At 36.4% G+C, this 20024-nt stretch overlaps 1 protein-coding gene across 1 annotated transcript in view; it reads left to right on the forward strand.

Moving 5' to 3' along the window:
* Positions 1 to 20024, forward strand: part of LOC119056939 (ankyrin repeat domain-containing protein 26-like) — a gene marked incomplete at its 3' end in the record, with an annotated part of 64424 nt that overhangs the window by 11366 nt on the left and 33034 nt on the right. Inside the window, exons 5-10 of the mRNA XM_053655670.1 lie at positions 4594 to 4667; positions 6916 to 6975; positions 8130 to 8163; positions 9907 to 9979; positions 11392 to 11452; positions 11544 to 11746. Coding sequence (XP_053511645.1) covers positions 4594 to 4667; positions 6916 to 6975; positions 8130 to 8163; positions 9907 to 9979; positions 11392 to 11452; positions 11544 to 11746 — 505 coding nt within the window. The remainder of the gene's footprint in view (positions 1 to 4593; positions 4668 to 6915; positions 6976 to 8129; positions 8164 to 9906; positions 9980 to 11391; positions 11453 to 11543; positions 11747 to 20024) is intronic.

The raw sequence follows: 20024 nt of genomic DNA on the forward strand, positions 1-20024 counted from the left end.
GCACTTTATCTGCCCCTCCATTCTAAATGATGGCTTTGCTGGATAGAGCAATCTTGGGTGTAGGTCCTTACCTTTCATGATTGAATACTTCCTTCCAGCCCCTTCTTGCCTGCAAAGTTTCCTTTGAGAAATCAACTGATAGTCTTATGGGAACTCCTTTGTAGGTAACTGTCTCCCATCTCTTGCTGCTTTTAAGATTCTCTCCTTATCTTTAACCTTGGGTAATTTAATTATGATGTGCCCTGGTGTGTGCTTCCTTGGGTCCAACTTCTTTGGGACTCTCTGAGCTTCTGGGACTTATTGGAAGTCTATTCCCTTTGCCAGATTAGGGAGGTTCTCCCTTATTATTTGTTCAAATAGGTTTTCAATTTCTTGCTCTCATTGTTCTCCTTCTGGCACCCCTATGATTCAGATGTTGGAATGTTTAAAGTTGTCCCTGGGGTTCCTAAGCCTCTCCTCACTTTTTCGAATTCTTGTTTCTTCATTCTGTTCCAGTCGAATGTTTATTTCTTCCTTCTTTTCCAAGTCGTTTATTTGAGTCCCGGGTTCCTTTCCATCAGTGTTGGTTTCCTGTGTATTTTCCTTTATTTCACTTTTCATAGCCTTCACTTTTTCTTCTATTTTGTGACCACACTCAGCCAATCCTATGAGCATCCTGATTACCAGTGTTTTGAACTGTGCATCTGATAAGTTGACTATCTCTTCATCACTTAGTTGTATTTTTTTTGGAGCTTTGATCAGTTCTTTTATTTGGGCCATATTTTTTTTGTCTTGGCATGCCTGTTATGTAGTAAGGGGCAGAGCCTTAGGTATTCGCCAGGGTAGAGCAACACACTTCACTGCATTGTGGTACTGTACATGGGGGAGGGGTCCAAGAGGGCACAGTGCCAGCTGCTCAGCTCTCCGCTGGTGTTCAGTCACTTCCGCCGCTGCATACAAGCAAAATTTGCCCTTTTGATGCTGGTTCCTGGGTGGGTGGGTTTGCTTATGTTCTAGGACTCTGTGGATATCTCCAGTGAACTCTCCTGTGAGGCTGGGAGTTTCTCCCACTGCCTCAACCCCCACAGGTTTTTTCAGTTGAAGGTTATGAGGCTTTATTTCCCCACGCTGGAACCCTGTATTGCATGGTCTGTGGTGCCCCCCATTTGTTCCTCCCAGTTTATAGCACGCAAACATGGGACTGTGCTCCTCCAGCCACTGCCTTGCCGCGAGTCTTTTCTGCCCAGCTGTCTGTCTGCACCCCTCCTGCCGGTCTGTATGAATGTGTCTTCTTTGACTCCTTGGTTGTTGGACTTCCATAAACTTCCAGATTTTTCTGGAAGTTCTGGTTATTTTTTGTTTTTAAATTTGTTGTTGTCCTTCTTTTGGTTGTGTGAAAATGCACAGTGTACCTACCTATGCCTCCATCTTCAAACCCCAAATGCCCCTTATAGTTTTTCTTAACCTTTACTTTGTATATAGCTTTTGTTAAGTTATATATTAAAAATAAGTTGGAGTTGATTTTGTCTTTAGGATGACTCTTTGCTTTGAATTTCTTTCTTTGATGAATACTGGTGCTGTTAGGTTATCCCTAAGTGACAATGAATTACTGCTACCAGATACTATGGATTCGTCAGGTTTTATCCTTATCTATTTCTAGTATATTTTGATGTTTTTATTTCTAATTGGTATGGGTAGAAGGAAGAATGATAACTTTAATTGAATAAACTTCTTTAATGAAGACTAGCATAGGTGGGTGATAAAGGAAAAAAAGATAAGCTTTCAGGGCACGTGAGACTGGGTTTATGCCTAGCTTTCCTACACGCCAGGTACGTGACCTTGGGAGCATTACTTGTCATCCCCAAGTATGCCCCTGATATGAAAAAAGATAATACTAATGTATCATTCAAGAGTAGTTCTGCGTAAGATTTTCTAGCATTTTACTTAGCCTAGCTCATGCTCATCGGCATCAATAACACTGTGACTATTATTATCATAATTATTATTGATATTATTGTTCTTAAGCCTGCCAAATAGCTTTTACTTACCTGACTTCTAGCTGACTTTAAAGTACAATATATCAGACTAGGGATGAAACAGGAAATTCTTGATTTAAATCTTCACCTACTTCAGATTAGTGACTTTGGCATAGTTTCTTATCTGTTTGAGGACTTTACATTAGCAAATTCTACTATGTAATACCCAAGGGGGACAACAGGCTTTCTTTTTGTCCCTGCATTTTAGCCTTGGAAGTAATTTACAAAGATGAACACTTCAGCATGTAAATGGTCAATTCTACACAGATAAAAACAGGGTATTTACTTGGTAACATATGTTAATTAGCTATTTAAATAACTTGATTGAAGTTCCTGAGGGTAAAGTTTACCTCTATTGTAATAGAACAGCCCTCATGCTTGCTGTAAATGACGAGTCCACAAATATAATCAGACTTTGTCTTCAGCAAGGCATTGATGTCTTTTCTCAAGATAACTATTGATAGACTACAGAAAAATACGCTTTTGTTAGTGGTTTTAATTTGTGTTCACATTAAAATGCTAGTTATCACTAAACCGAGGTTTAAAATAATTTAACCATCACTTCTTATGTAACAGGTGAGATTTCATAGTTTGGTTGAGGCAGTTTGGGAATGGTGGGAAATTAGTCTGTGCCAGCAGCCAGAAATCAAGCAAAAGACTAGACTAGTGAGCAGTAGCAATGGGCCAGATTCTTTATCTCAGAACTTTTAAGATCTGAATCATGATCTGATCCTAACAACACACATTTCTTTCTATATAGAACCCCATGCATGGGGTACAAATAATGTCACCTCTCTGATTTTTCTAACTAGTTATATGGGTCTTGAAATGTTCAGCAGAAAATTGTATATTTTCTGGGGGCTATCTCTTGTACTCTTCTTGAATTTTTCAAGAACTTAAAGGGTTCTCTAGTTCAAGGCATATAATTCTCTTTTGCAAGTCAGATGGAGAAGTAAGAAATGACAGGTTAATCAGTTTGTTGTTTCCACTGATTCTGTTGCTGCAAAGATGCTGTTGAAACTGGTCTTACAATCATGATTGATCTTTGCTACTAGGTTGCCCTTGCTGAACTGGATTCCTAAGTCTTCGTGTTGATTTACACTGGAACTTGAAAATTACAGCTTTTTTAAAAAAAAATTTATGTACATATGCTTGTATGCTCAGCCCTTATTCTAATTATTAGCCCCTTGTTCTGACAGCTGGGCCCCCTAGCTTCAGCCACCCACAGCCTTACCCCACACTCAAAAACCTATGTGGAGCTTACAACTTAGAACAGACCTTTGCACACTAGTTATTCTTTGAGCATTTTATATTTTTTTTTCTGCTGGCAGATGTTAGTTGGAATCATTCTAAGCTGTCAGAGAGGTTCAAGTAATGCTGCAGGACAAGATCAGACTTTCCTTTCTTCTTTGTTACCAGATTGTACCCCAAGGCCACTTTCTGTCCTGTAGAGCATATTTGTTTAGGTCGAGGGAGGCTCCATACACCTGTCCTGGAATAGTAGGCACCAAGTCACCTGAGATTCCGTAGTTAAGGTTGGCGCCTCAAGTGATCTGTTTTCCATAATGATGAAAACTTTCCCAATAACTTCAGTTTATCTCAGGTTTCAAAAAATTTTAAATTATGCCTCATATGGAAGTCAGTCAACAGAAAGCTCTTAATCAAAAGTGGGTTATTGGGTGTTAGAATTGCTAAGGCCCTTTCCATGACTCATTAGTATCCATGTGTGACAAGCAGGATTGTATCTTCCAAGTCATTGTAGGTAAACAGGGAGATTACACATCATTCTCAGAAAGACCTGCTGGTTCAGAGTTTGAGCAGGTAGAGAGGGGATGGTAGTAGTAGTCCAGGCCAGGTCCTGGCTTCTGTTAGTTTTCTGCCCTTGGTGTGATTAGCCCTACTAATAGGGGAATATTATGTTATCTGATTTAATCAGTAATATATTTCCAAATAAATTTTGTTATAAGTTATATAACATTGAGATGCCCTGAACTTCAAACCACAAAGGAGAAGCTAATAACTAAATTATATTTTCTGAAAACTGCAACATTTGGTCATTAGAAACAATGAAAAAGCCCACATTTAGGTTTATTTGGGATTCCATAATAGGTTCAACAAATAAAGGTCATGAACAGATTTTTCTTTTGCTCTACTTTTTCTCTGAACACCTCTTTTTGGTATATTATCTCATTTAGTCAGTCATCCTTAACAACCTTGTAGAGTAAGACACTAAGATTCTCGTTTTGTAGAGGAGGACTTTGAGTCAAAGAGAGGTGCTTGTTTGAGGAAAAAAATTGCTGTTTGTCATAGAGCTAGGGCTTCTGAGTTCCAAACCCTTGTCATTTTGTCAAGCTAATTAATTTAACAGACTATACTGCCCTCAAATCATGACTGTTTTACATTACTTTTTTCATCTTAAAAAGTCTGTAGAATTAACAAATTTGAAGTATATGGCATAAAGTTTTAATATTAGCTCAGATATTATCTGAAGTACTCTGAGAATTTAATATATTTGAAAAATATTTTTGATATCAGTATTAAGATAGTAATATTATTTATCACCATTTTTTATACACAGTAATCATCAACTAACTTGTGACTACAAAGGAGAAAGGAGACCTAAAGTGTGTTCTGAAAGCAACAAAAGTCTTGGTAAGACATCTGTTAGTATATTATTCTTGGTGGTCCTACCATAGATAAGTAAGAGTAAGGAAGTTTTGATCATGAAAAAGCAGTGAGAGAAAAGTGTAAATTGCATGTACAGTTTTTCTTTCTTAATTTCTTAATAGAATAGTATTCATATTATTTCAAAAGTTAATTATAGGTCATTTAAAATCTGGGGCAATGTCATCTGAAAAGAAGTTAATTTATTTAGTCATGCCCCCTAAAATTTCATATGATATCTTTATGTAAAAGAAAAAAAGATTTTTAAGTTATGATATTGTATGTTTCCCCTATAATCACATAGTAACAAATTAGACTTGTTATAAAAATGGTTCTTTAGTTTTTATACAAATGGATTGCATTTAATAAATAAGTATTTGTTATTATATCCTTATTTGTCTCACTAAAAAAGTAACTAAAACTGGGAACTCAACAATACTTTCCTAGTACCATAAACAAATGGCAAACAAGAACTGTAAAACTTAGCCGTGTGCAACATTCCCAATGAGATTATTTTTAAAGCCATCTACCGATAGCACAGAAGTCAGAAAGGCAATGCCTTGTTGAGGAGCATAGGTTATTGTACTTACTGTTGTACCAACAGGGTCTCATTATTATCAACTTAATTTTTCATACGTCAAAACAGAATGAGATATGTTGACTTCATTAGAACAAGATGTTTCCTTATGGTTGTTAGATAATTGTCACACTGTAATTTCTTTAGAATAAGATTCTCTGTTATTATTGGTCAAAATATAATTGTAATAAGTATTCAAATAGTCCAACTAGGGACTCTACACATTATAATAAAAGTATAAAAATATTTCATAAAAACAAAAATGCTGGTGAGCTACCTGGATGTGGCACATTGTGCACTGTGAACGGTATGAGGACACCTTTGACTTACTGGACCATTATCAAAGTACTTGCCTAGGTTGGTTTTGCAAATAATGAGAAACGCAAAGATGAAATACAGTTTTGATCTTTAAGCTGCTCATATTACAGAACTGTCCCTGGTTGGTTTATTTCTGGTTGTTTTTTTTAAACAGAATTTTTCAAGAAAATTTCAAAATTCATTTATTCATTTGTCTGCTTAATGGTTTGCCATTTAACTGTCAAGTGTCTTACATGCTATTATTCAGATGTTGCAAAATACAAACATTTTAAAAACACAGTCCCTGCCCTTCAGGAGGTTGTTATTATTGCCATTTTTATTACTTACTATATTTTATTCAGTGCTTGCTAGGTGCCAGAGCCCACTAGGAGCTTATAATTACCATTGTTTATTCTTTTTTTATTGGTGCATAACATGTACCATACACTTTAAGTGTATGATAGGGAATTAAGTTTTTTAAGAAGTGGGTAGAATTTTTCTTGAACTAGTATCAGTTCATTATGAAGTTTTCACCTGTTTATGCTAAAATAAAAAAGTCAGAAAGCTTAATTTATTCAATTTAAAATGTGGTCTGCTTCTAGGCCTGCAAGTTTTTTATTTTGCTTACAAAGTCTTGTTCATTTAAGAAACAGTAATAATAGTTGGTAGTGTCTTTTTTCTCTGTGAAAGCCATCTGCTAAGAGGCCATGATTAACTAGGTCAGGGGCAATGACAAAATAAAGCAGAGACGGAAAAGAGATATAGTTGATATGATTTAGTGATGACTGAATTTAAAAAGTTAGCAGAGAGAGAGAAATCTAAGATGATTCATAGGTTTGCAGGTTGTGCACTAGCATTAAATTGGACATGAAGAATAGGACTTTATCAGATGAACAGGGAGAGCAAGAGGTCAACAGGGAAGACCATTTTTTCCCATAGATGTTGAGTTTGATGAAATATCCATGGATAATTATGTACATTTTGTAGATAATTTCTTTGACTTTTTGGCTTTTCCTATCAACACATGTCTTTAATAGGTGAGTTATAAGAAAAATATTAAGAACAAATAGAAAGGACTCTTATAATCCCTGGTACAGTATTATATTACATATAATAATTATAAGTTAGTTTTTCTGTAGTTATCACAACTGATTGATTCACAGCTATTATAGAAAGAAATGAAACACTGCTTAGTTGGAGAACATTAACAGTAGTATTTTTATCTTCTATATAGGAAGTATCATACCATAGAACATATTGTCAGTCATTAGAATTATTTTTATTTGATTAAAATAGGATTGTTGCTGGTTTCACATATTTTCTGACATCATTTCATTTATCCCTTTTGTGTCTTTATTCAAGTGGATATAGATCTACAGGAGTCTCCAAGACAAGCATCAAGAAGAACAAATTCAATGACAGGTATAACACATCAGCCCAAATAATGACTCATCATTATGACCCAAAGTTTATAGTTTACATTAAGGCTCACTCTTGCTGTGGTACATTCCGTGGGCTTTGACAAATGCGTGATGACATGAATCCTCCATTACAGAATCACTTCACTGCCTTAAAAGTCTCCATGCTCTACTTATTTATCCCTCCCTTCCCTCTAACCCTTGGAAACTACTGACCTTTTGACCAAATGTTATATAGTTGGAATCATACAGCAGGGTTTTGTTTTGAATATTTAAAAAATTAAAATTCCAAGGAAATTGAAAGTAATCATCCAAGATGTTTTTGTCCTTTATGGGTTGTAGTTGCTATTGTTGTTGATTAGCATAGGGTCTGATGACATGTGCCTTGCAAGGTGAAGAAAAAGCATGCTTTCTACAGGCATTTGCCATGTGCTGGGGAGGGCTGGGGAGAATGACATTGTGCACTACTGCCCAGCACTAACTGTTTGGACCATCCTGCTCTCTGAGTTGGGTCCAGATGGGCTCTAGCAATGGAAGGAGACTGTCCAAAGCCCCTACTTTATAAAACTGGAGTCACAAAGTCTGTCATTCTTGTCCTGCAATTGGAAATAGGGCCAGAAAGAGTATGTTCCTTATGTTTTGCCATGAGAAAGGGCAGTGCCTCTAGGCCAAGTTCCCTTGTGACAGAATGGGTAGTGTTCACTGAAGAGCTTGAGAAATTATATTGTAGTCCATCGAAATAAGTATGCTCTTTTCTAACTGCTCGTAATGGTAGGAGTCCAGAAAAATCATTCTATTTTAGTTTGACATTGTTAGTTTATGGTACTGATTCCACTAATGATGCCCTTTTCTGTTGGTCTGATGTGGTTTGGTTAGGATTATGATCACTGTAAATAGCAGTTCATTTGGAGATACCAGATTAAGATAGATCTCATTCTTTTCTTTTTCTTGCATTTGTTATAAATAAAGAAGGAAAAGTAAGTGTTCTTAATGTATTAATTGCCTACTAATAGTATCATTCATATTCACTGTAGTATATATAGTCTTCAAGTGTGGTCCCAAGGTAATATTTTCTAATGAAGCATCAGTCTGGTACTTTTAAACTTCTGTATTTTTCCGTTGTTCATTTCAAATGTATTTTACTTTTTTTTAAAATAGTGGTTGAGAAGTCTGAAGAAGACTCTTTAAGCAGGTAGGATTTTATGGATTTCTAAAAATTTTGTTAACTAAGGGAATGCAGAGAAAATAAACGAACGTTTCTTGAGTGCTCTGTCCTAGGCTGGACACTGTGTTATGTAACTAACACATGTTGTATTGTCTCTGCAATAGCTTTGCAAAGTAGCTGTGCTCTGATAGCCAAGTGCTGTGGGGCTTGAGAGGCCCAGCATCCACAGAGCATCTTACAATATGTTTTTTTAAAGATTTTATTTATTTATCTTTGGAGGGGAAGGGAAGGAGAGAGAGAGAGAGAGAAATATCAATGTGTGGTTGCCTCTCGTGTGTCCCCCACTGGGAACTGGCCCTCAACCCAGGCATGTGCCCTGACTGGGAATCGAACTTCGATCCTCTGGTTCTCAGGCCCGCGCTCAATCCACTGAGCTACACCAGCCAGGGCAAATTTAGGTTTCTAAGCCTAGTAGGGACTGAATGTAGTGAATGTGGTGCAAGAAGATAGAATAATTAGCAGTGAAATCCAAAAAGAACAACATTGGGTTGTGACAGGAATAAGGGTTTTAGAAAAGAGATGAGAGAACAGGTAGGGAAAAGATATCAGAATATTGGGGCTTATGACAAGTTCAAGGTAAGTTAAAAGAAGGAAGGCCACAGGATGCTGGGAGTTGTTTAGAAAGGCAGATTAAAATGTCAAGAGAGTCCTGAATAGGTTTGCTTAATTGGAAAAACTAGCAAAATTCAAGGTTTCTATTGGAAAGTATTAAAATAATTTGGAAAGATTCTCCTTATTGCAAACAGGACTCTGGTATCATCTATCTGACCTCTGACTTACAGAGTGGGGCTTAGATCCCCTCGAGTAGTGAGGAACTGGAGATTGCTGAACTGTGTAGATCTGTGGCCCAACGCAGGGGTCTCCTCACCTCTGCCTCTTTTCCCAGTTAGCTGATGTCCTTCCCATGTAGGAATGGGGTGGGAACAGCTGTCAAGTTGGTAGTAGTTGATAACATGCTTATGTTAGGAGTGGATGGCAGACTCCATTTAGCCTATTTTCCAGGAGCAGAGAAATAGAGAGCTCTTACTCTTGGTCCTTTGAGCCCATCCTTGTTTCAAGAGTCTGTGTCTTCACAGGCTGAATATTTAAAGGTTGGAGATGGTCTGGGAGCATGCAGAAGGTTGATCTGGGAGTGGGAAGGCTGATGTCATAACATTTGTTCTTTGACATTTGGACATTTAACATGTAAACATGTCAAGGAACTAATTCCCTATAGTGTTTTGGGGCAAAAGGAAGAAATAGAGTTGCCTTAATACGTTTCTTTCTAAAGAAACTAGACTGCTATTTTTGAAGGACAGATTAGTCTTTGAACCAAGGACAGACAATGGAGAAGAAACAGTGTGAGTGTGTCTTTCTACCTTGATTCAGGTCATCAGATCTTTTCCAGTTCAGGAATCAAAAGTCGTATCAGCCATTTTATTGGATTTTTAATTCAGCCTTTAGGAATTTTGGTGAAAACAAATTAACTTCAGGCTTTGCCATTATATTGGCTGTTACCTTTCGTGGGAACTTAGCGTCTTCATTGAATAGTTCATAGGTTGGAGGACATGGAGGCAGAAATAGATAACTAGAAGCTTTTTTAAAATAGGCCAACTTTTAATTATATCAAGAAACTTTATTTAATACACAGATAGCTGACCTTTCACTCAACTTTTTGGTTAGTTTTTTAAAGGAATGAACTCATTTTTGTTGGCTATTTTTATTCTAAAGGCTGTCCAGCAAACCTGACATTGATGATTCATGGCCTACATCAGAAGATGAAGACTTCGATTTTGATACCAAGGTTAAGTGCTCCATCATGGGATTAATTTTCCGCTCTGAATTTACTTTTGTGTAGCACTTACTTTTAAAATGTAGTGTTGGTCTACCACTCACTGTTTTATGTCTATAATGAAAAATTGGTCAGAGCTAACTATTTGGGTAGAAACATGATGCATTGCATATTTTTTTAACTTTAAGTACTGAAATCAGGGGCTGAAAAAGAGAAAGGACTGGAAAATACACAGTTATAGAAAAATTATAGTGAGGAAAAGTTTCTCACTAAAGACAAGATGGGAAACTTGGTCAAGGATAAGGATTTTTAATGTGACTTTAAAATCATACCAGCATGATTTTTATAATATTAATGCCTAAGTGATTCTTTAGTGGATTCAATTACTTACTGTAATAGTCAGGAAATCTCGGTGTCTGTCAGTTCTAAAACTACATATCATATAATATATAGGTTTCTTTCTTGGGCTGCTTTTATTTTGGTATCATGTAATTGTTAGGAGAGAGTTGTATTTTGTCTAACTTAGGTTCCACATTTGAATTGAAATAATATTATAAAATATGTAAATTTAGAAATTTAAATTGTCTTTCTTGAAAACTGTTGCAAAAGGATCCTACTGTGTTTTAAATCATTCCATCAAGAGTCTATTTAAAATTATGTATTTAAGTGAAGATACATATTTTGCTTAAAATAATAACTAGCTCTAGAAGCAGAAATTGTTAATAACCAAATAGTAAAACATCAAATTTCAGAAAATTTATTGTTGCTTTTAAACTTGTTACTTCAGTTACAGTTGACTTTCAGTATTACACTAGTTTCAGGTGTACAGCATAGTGGTAAGAGATTCACGTAAATCATGAAGTGATCTCCCCAATAAAGCTAGTATTCCCCTGAGGCCATACATAGTTATTACAATATTACTGATTGTATTCCCTGTACCGAATTCTTTCTCCCCATGACTATTTCGTAACTACCAATTGTTGTTACTTAATCCCTTCACCGTTTTGCTACCTGCCCACCATCCCCACCACCACCATTTGTTCTCTGCATCTATTAGTTTCTTTTTTGTTTATTCGTTAGATACCATGTGTAGGTAAAATCATGTGGTATTTGTCTTTCTCTTTTTGACTTGTGTCACTTAGTACAATACCTTCTGGGTCCATCCATGCCAGTGATTTTTAACTGGTATGCAGCTAGAATTTTTCAAACATGCAATATCCATCTATTCAGTCAGGGGCACTGACCTCTTTTCCCTTAGATTATCAAATTTAAAAAATGACAACCAACAGAACAATAGCCATCTGCAGTGAAAGACGACTTTCATCTTGTATCTGAATGATTCCATTTTTGTGAAACCTCACATAGGAATGGTGTATAGTATTGTTGTTTTCAAATTTGTTATTTAAAGATATTTTTTTTTCTAGAATGCCATGAAGCCAAGCTTAACAAAGCTAATGACCGCTATTCAACAATCTCACGAAAACAGTAAGCTACTTGAAGGCTGGCTGTACCTCTGTTATTCATTGATTTGAAGTTACAAATATTTTCATGTATTCTTTACTTTGTTTTAACGTAGCAGAAGCAAAATATGCCATTGTGAGACCAGAAAATAGGATGTTATGTGAAGACAAAACTTTTCATAGTGAAAATGAAGATGTGATTGAAACTTTTCCCAAGACATCAGAAAAAGTCCAGGGCTTTTCTCAACCTGCCTTTTCATCACTTGAACCTCTTCTAAAAGCTTCTCACATGTCCTTAGAAGTCATTGGTCTTCCAAAGGTAAGTTGTTTTGTTATTTTAACCGGTTTTCCCCCATGATTTTTCACGTACCATACCCCTGATCCTTCTATAGTAATGACCAAGACCCTAGAAAGAAATGGAAGTCCTCAAGATCATAATAGAAAACAAGAATAAGAAGAGGAGCAGTATATGTACAGGACTGGGATTTATGCAGATTAGTGGGCGTATCTAAACAGTTCTTACATATGCCCTAATGGAAGGAGTACATTGGAAAGAACAAGTAGATATGAAGGAGGGTGAAGGGGAAAAATCCATGTAAGAAGAGTAGGATGAAAATAAAGATTTAGTAAGAGAGTCAAGATGAAGAGATTATAAAAACACAGCAAATAGAGGGCTTAAGTGAAGGCAGGAACTCATTATATTATGAAATATGATAGAATAATTTTTAATGCAAATTAAGCAAAAAGCCCAGGTAATGAAAAAATTGCTCAGTCTCTTCTGAATTACTTATAGCTGATTTTTATGAAGAACTAAAGGAAAATTTAATTGTATCCTTTTTCTCATTATTAAAATTTTAATTTGAAATTGTTTTTTTTTAATCCTCACCTTTAAGTTTAATAAATTGACATTTTATATTTTATCTAATAAAACCTGAGTTCATAGATAATGCAAATTGAAATCTGTTTTAGCCCAATTAAATTTATTATGAATTATTAATTTTTGCCATTTTTTTGCTGTTGTTTTTGACATCTTACTGTTTGGTATATACTCAGCTTTCTAAATTAACTCATCTTACACTTTGGTATAATCTGGGCAGGTGTTTTAGATATTTTTCTTTTTTTTTTTTTTTTGCCTGTAAAGAGAGAAAAGAAATAGCCATATTATATCATTTTATTCTTTAATTAAAATATAAAATTATGATTAGGGGCGACTTTTCATGTAGATGGTGGCATACACAGACATGACGCACTTCCTTGCTCAACCACATCAAAATTACAACTAAAATATAGAAAGTCATCACTCAGAACCATCAGAAGCTGAGTCGAATGGAACTCTTGAGAGCTACAGAATGAAAGAAACCATATCCATCCAGACTAGTAGGAGGGAAACCAGCACAGAATGGGCTGTTCCCACACCCATGTGTGGTGGATAAAAATTCGGAAGGGATATCTCAGGAATGAGGAGTCCCAACCCTATACCAGGCCACCCAGCCCAAGCTCCCAAGTGCCTGGGTACCCACACCTTCTGGCTATAAAAATCAATGGGATTGAGTCGGTGGAAAAACTTTTGGAGTCCCAAGCAATTCCTTGTGAAGAACCTACACAGTCTCATCTATTCAGACTCACTCCCTCTGTGTTTCAGCACTGGGGTAACAGCTTAAAAGGTGCCAGTGGCATACAGGGAGAAACAAAAGTGCCTGGCATTGAGACAAGCAGGTGCCATTATTTCTTTTCTGAACCCTCCCCCGATAGAGCCACAGAGCCAGCAAGCTGGTACCATATCTGAGATTCCATCAACCTGGCTAACCCTATTCAACATGCCCTGGAGATCCCCAGAGACTCCACTCCACCGAACTTGTGTGTCTGCGCACACTGTTTTTCCATTTGAATGGCTGGTTTTGGCTCATGCTCCACAATTTCCTAAATCCTCTCAAACGAGCAACAGCTGGCCTCAGTAAGTTCTAGGCCCAGCACTAGCAGCAGCCAGCCTAGATTCATATCTTGACTTTGGTTGGGAATCTCCAAGCCCAGCACAAGTAGCAGCCATCTCAGATTGCTTTATAGCTCAAGCAAGGTGGCCCAGGGCAAAACACAGATCGGGGCTGATCTTTGCCTGCAGCACCTGGGAAACCCCAGGGCCTGCACATCTAGTGAGCAGCTACAGACTGCCCTCACCACCCTGCCTCTGCACAGCTGATCCTCCATGAAGGGCAGAGGTTGGTGGTCAATGGTCACAGCCAATCTTTGCAGCTGACTGGCCTGGGTAAATCTCTCCTATTGGCCTGCCAACGGCAATCAAAGCTTAACTGTAAGAGGGAGCTGTGCTCACCCCACATGAAGGGTGCACTGAGAGTACCCAGCTTGGGTGATAGGGAAGTCTGTGCCACTGGATCCTACAGGACACCTACTACTTTAGGCCACACTACCAAGACATGGAGTCAGAGCAGTTCTACCTGATACATAGAAACAAACACAGGGAGGCTGCCAAAATGAGGAGACAAAAAAATATGGCCCAAATGAAACAGATCAAAACTTCAGAAAAAAGCTAAACAAAATAGAGATAAGGAATCTTTCAGATGCAGAGTTCAAAACATTGATTACCAGGATGCTCCAGGAACTTAGTGAGGACCTCAGCAGCATCAAAAAGATCCAGTCAGAAATGAAGGATACGCTAATTGAAATAAAGAACAATTTAAAGAGAAACAACAGTAGAGTGGATGAAGCTGAGAATCAAATCAATGATTTGGAACATAAGGAAGCAAAAAACAACAAATCAGAGGAACAAGAAGGAAAAAGAATCCAAAAAGTGAGGATAGTATAAGCAGCTTCTGGGACAATTTCAAAAGGTCCAACATTCATATCATAGGGGTACCAGAAGGAGAAGAGAAAGAGCAAGAAATTGGAAATCTATTTGAAAAAAAAATGAAAGAAAACTTCCCTAACTTGGTAAAGGAAATAGACATGCAAGTCCAGGAAGCACAGAGAGTCCCAAACAAGGTGGACCCAAAGAGGACCATACCAAGACATATCCTAATTAAAATTCCAAAGCTTAAAGATAAAGAGAGAATCTTAAAAGCAGTAAGAGAAAAGAAGTTAGTTACCTCCAGGGGAGTTCTTATAAGACTGTCAGCTGATTTTTCAAAAGAAACTTTGCAGGCTAGAAGGGATTGGCAAAAAATTCTCAGTCGTGAAAAGCAAAGATCTGCAGTTAAGATTGCTCTACGCAGCAAAACTATCATTTAAAATCAAAGGGCAGATAAAGAGCTTCTCAGACAAAAAAGACTAAGGGAATTCATCATCAAACCATTATTATATGAAATGTTAAAGGGCTTATTTAAGAAATAGAAGATCAAAAGTATGAACAATAAAATGATAATAAATATACACCTATCAACAATTGAATCTAAAAACAAACTAAGCTAACATGAAGAACAGAGACAGAATCATGGATTCAGAGAGTATTTTGATGATTGCCAGATGGGTGGGGGTTGTAGGGGAGTAGGTAAAGAGGTGAGAGGGTTAAGGGGTACAAATAGATAGTTACAGAATAGCCATGGGGATGTAAAGTACAGTATAGTAAATGGAATAGCCGAAAAACTCATATGCATGACCCATGGAGATGAACAATGGTGGGGAGATTTCCTGAGTGAGTGCAGGGTTAGGGATGGAGGGAGGCCAAGGGGGAAAATCAGGACAACTGTAATAGCATAATCAATAAAATATAATTTAAAGAAATAGAAATGAAATTTATGATTATATAACAGATTCGTAATCTCTGTTCATTAAATTTTAAGTTCAAATGCTCCTAAGGAAAATAAAAATTACTTTTTTCTGTAGAGATTCATTTTTTTAAATTATTTGTAATTGTATGATTCCTTTTATATGAAATATCCAGAATAAGTTAATCCATAGAGACAGAAAGTAAGTTAGTGCTTGCCTGGGGTTGGGGATGGAGAAAATTGGGAGTTATCTGTGTAATTAATGGGAATGGGGTTTTCTTTTAGGGTGACAAAGATGTTTTGGAACTAGAAGTGATGGTTGCACAGTATGTGAATGTACTAAATGCTACTGAATTTTTCATTTTAACAGGGTTAATTTTATGGTTTGTGAGCTTTATCTCACTAAATAAAGAATACTGTCGTAACAATAGTCAATTAAATTAAGATAATGTTGCATTTTATTTATTTTTAGTTTTTAAATTACAGTGACATACAGTGTTATTAAATATTTATTTCATGTGTGCAGCATAGTGGTTTGAGAATTACATAATTTATAAAGTGATCTCCCTGGTAATACTAGTACCTACCTGGCACCATACACGGTTATTACAATATTATTGACTATATTCCTTATTCTGTACTTTACAACCCTGTGTTGTTTCTTTGCTGTGACAGTTTGTAACTTTCTCTTCCCTTCACTTCTTTCACTCACCCCTGACTCCTCTCCCATCCAGCATCCCTTCAGTTTGTTCACTGTATGTATGAATGTGTTTCTTCTGTTTTCTTTCTTTGTTTATTTTTGTCCTTTAGATTCCACATATTAATGAAGTCCGATGGTACTTGTCTTTCTTTGTCTGACTCATTTCACTTAGTATAATTCCCTGTAAGTCCATCCATATTACAAATGGTAAGATTCTGTTCTTTTTATGGCAGAATAATATTCCACTGTAAATATTTACTAAGTCTGTATCCATTTATCTGTTGACGGACACTTGGGTTGCTTCCATATCTTAGCTATTGTAAATAACACTGCAGTGAACATAGGGTTGCATGTATCTCTTTGAATTAGTGTTTTGGATTTCTCACATAAATTCCCAGGAGTAGAATTGCTGTATTGTATGATAATTCTATTTTTAATTTTTTGAGGAAACTCCACAGTTTTCCGTAGTGGCTGCACCAATCCACATTCCCACCATCACTGCACAAGGGTTCCCTGTTCTCCATATCCTCACCAACACTTGTTTGGTGATGTATTGATGATAGCCATTATGACAGGTGTGAGGTGATTTCTCATTGTTTTCCTTGACAGTGAAATACTTTTCATATATCTGTTTGCCATCTGTATGTACCCTGTGGAGAAATGTCTATTCAGGCTTTTGCCCATTTTAAATTAGATTGTTTTTAGGACTGGTATGAGTTATTTATATATTTTGCATATTAACCCTTTAATAGATGAATCATTAGTTAATATGTTCTCACATTCAGTTTTTTTATTTTGTTAATGGTTTTCTTTGCTGTGAAAAACATTTTAGTTTATAGTGTCATTTTATTTTTCTTTTGTTTCCCTTGCCCAAGGAGATAACATTAAAAAATATTACTAAGACATTACTGTCAGAGATTACTACCCATGATTTTTTCCAAAAGTTTTAATGATTTTAGGTCTTACATTTAAGTTTTTAATTCATTTTGAATGTATTCTTATATATGGTGTAAGAAGGTGGTTCAGTTGTTGGTTTTGGAGGGGGTGGTTTGCATGAATCTGTCTTTTCATATACTAATTAACCATATAGGCATGGCTTTATTTCTGGGCTCTGTGTTCTGTTCTATTGGGTTATGTGCATGTTTTTGTGTGGGTACCATGCTGTTTTGATTACTATAGTTTGATGTCAAGTTAGTGTGATACTTCTAAATTCATTCTTCTTCCTTAAGATTGCTGTGGTATTTAAGGTCTTTTGTTCTATTTCTGTAAAAAAATGCTATTGATATTTTGATAGCAACTACATTGACTCTGTAGATTGTTTTGGGTACTCTGGACATTTTAATGATGTTAATTCATTCTATTCATTCTACCCATTAGCATGATATATGCTTGCATTTACTTGTATCTTCTTCCATTTTTTTCTTCAATGTCTTATAATTTTCTGGGTACAAGTCTTTTACATCCTTGGTTAAATTTATTCCTAGGTATTTTATTTTTTTAAATAGTTAATTTATTTGTTTTAGACAGAGGGGAAGGGAGGGAGAAAGAGAGGAAGAGAAACTTGAATGTGTGGTTGCCTCTCGCACACTTCCTACTGGGGACCTGATCTGGCCCACAACATAGGCACATGCCATGACTGGGAATTGAATCGTAGCCCCTTGGCTTGCAGGCTGGTTCTCAATCCACTGAGCCACACCAGCTAGGGCAGTATTTTATTTCTTTTTCATGCAATTATAAATAGAATTGTTTTCTTAACTTCTCTTTCTGGTAGTTCATTATTGGCATATAAAAATGCAACCAATTTCTGAGTATTGATTTGTATCCTGCTACTTTACTGAATTCATTAATAAGTTCTAGTAGGTTTTTGGTTGAATTGTTTGGGTTTATTTTACTTTACTTTAATTTTTTTAATCCTTACTTAAGGACATACTCCTTGATCCTAGAGAGTAGGAAAAGGAGGGAGAAAGGGAGGGAAACATCAATTTGAGAGAGAAACAATTGATTGTATTTTCATGCACCCAAACCAGGAACCAAACCCACAAACTTGGTATGTGCCTTGACCAAGACTTGAACCTGCAACCTTTCAATTTGTGGGATGATGCTACAACCAAATGAGCCACGCTGGCCAGGGATGTTCAGGTTTTTTTATGTATTGTATCATGTCCTCTTCAACTAATGACAGTATTACTTCTTCCTTTCGAATTTGGATATCTTTTATTTCTTTTTCTTGTCATACTGCTGTATCTGGGACTTCCAATAGTATGTTGAATGAAAGTCGTGAAAATGGACTTAAAAATACTATAATATGAGATAAAGGACATGATATAATAATAAAAGGATCACTGCAACAAGAGGATATAATCCTTTTAAATATGTGTGCACTATACATAGGAGCACCTAAATATTTATTTTTTCTAATACTTTTTATTGATTTTGCTATTATAGTTTTCTCAGTTTTCCTCCTTTATCCCCCGTCTGTCTTGCCCCCCAGCCCTCCAGCATTTGCCCCCTTAGTTCAAGTCCATGTGTTGTACATATAAGTTCTTTGAGTCCTCTGTTTCCTTTACCATTTCCTATCTCTCCAAGTCTATTTTATGCCTACTAATTATGTTTCTTCTTCCTTGTACCTTCTCTATTCCTCCCTCCCCCCGCCCCACTGAAATCCTTCCATGTGATGTCCATTTTTCTGATTCCGTTCCTGTTCTAGTTGTTTGCTTAGTTTTTATTTTCATTATTTTTCTTTTAGGTTGATTTGTTGATAGTTGTAAGATTGTTGTCATTTTACTGTTTATATTTTTTACCTTATTTTTCTTAGATAAATCTCTTTAACATTTCACATAATAATGGCTTGATGATGATGAACTGCTTTAACTTAACCTTAGAAGTTTGTAAGACTCTCTTCACTTTTTTGAATTCTTGTTTCTTCATTCTGTTCTGGTTGGATGTTATTTTTTTGTTTTTGTTCCAAATTGTTGGTTTGAGTCCTGGTTTTTTTCCAGTCACTGTTGGCTCCCTTTATTTTGCTTTATTTCCTTTTGGGTATCTTTCAATTCTTTTTTCATTTTTCAACCAAGATCCATCAGATCTGTGAGCATTTTGATTACCAGGGCTTTAAATTCTCCATCAGATAGTTTGGCTATCTCCTTATCGCTTATTTTTCTTTCTGTTGTTTTGCTGTGTTCTTTTGTTTGGGCCATATTTCTTTGTCTTGGCACACCTGATAAGTTGTAAGGGGACGGGGACTTAGGTATTCCCCCAGGCAGGGCAACCCTCTTTGCTGCACTGCCTATGGGGGAGGGACAGCGAGGGAACAATGCAGCTCCCCCACTCCCCTACCATACTTTCCACCGGACCCCTCGTGTGAGACTAGGAGTTTCTCCCACTGTGGCAACCGCCATAGTCCATTGTCAACTTTGAGTTTCAGTTTCCCCTTAAGTCAGCCCCGCCTGCACAGCCTGCTGCCTCGCTGTAGCCAGCCCTGCCCCCGAGGTCTGAAGCCTTACCTGTCTGGTTGTTCTGATTTATTTTTTTCTTTAATTCCTCGATTGTTGGAGTTCCATGCAGTTTGATTTTTCTGGCACTTCTGGTTGTTTATTGGTTTTAGATTGATGGTTATCCTCCTTTTGGTTGTACAAGGAAGCGAAGGTTTTCTACCTACGCCTCTGTCTTGGTTGGAACTTTCAGGAGCACCTAAATATATAAAGCAAATCATGATAGGCATAAAGGGAGATATCAACAGTAATACAGTCATGGCAGGGGACTTTAATACCCCACTGACATCAATAGATAGATCTTTCGGACAGAAAATCTACAAGGTAGTAACAGCCTTAAATGACACATTAGACCAGATGAATTTAATTGGTATTTTTAGAGCATTTACACCCTCCACAAAAAAGTAGAATATATATTTTTTAAAGTGCACCTGGAACATTTTATAAGATAGACTGCATTTTAAGCCATGAAACAAATTTTAATAAATTAAAGATTTTTTAATTATGCCAAACATATTTATTGACCACAAATTACAAGAAGAAAACTAAAAAATACACAAACACCTGGAAGCTAAATAATATATTAAACAAGGGATGGATTAACAATGAGATCAAGAAAGAAATGTTTCCTTGAAACAAATGAAAATTCATATCAATACAGACCTACATCAAGAAACAAGAAAAATC

Source organism: Artibeus jamaicensis, unplaced genomic scaffold (genome assembly GCF_021234435.1).
Source record: "Artibeus jamaicensis isolate MK-2021 breed Jamaican fruit bat unplaced genomic scaffold, CSHL_Jam_final scaffold_1031, whole genome shotgun sequence".
Classification (NCBI taxonomy): Eukaryota; Metazoa; Chordata; class Mammalia; order Chiroptera; family Phyllostomidae; genus Artibeus; species Artibeus jamaicensis.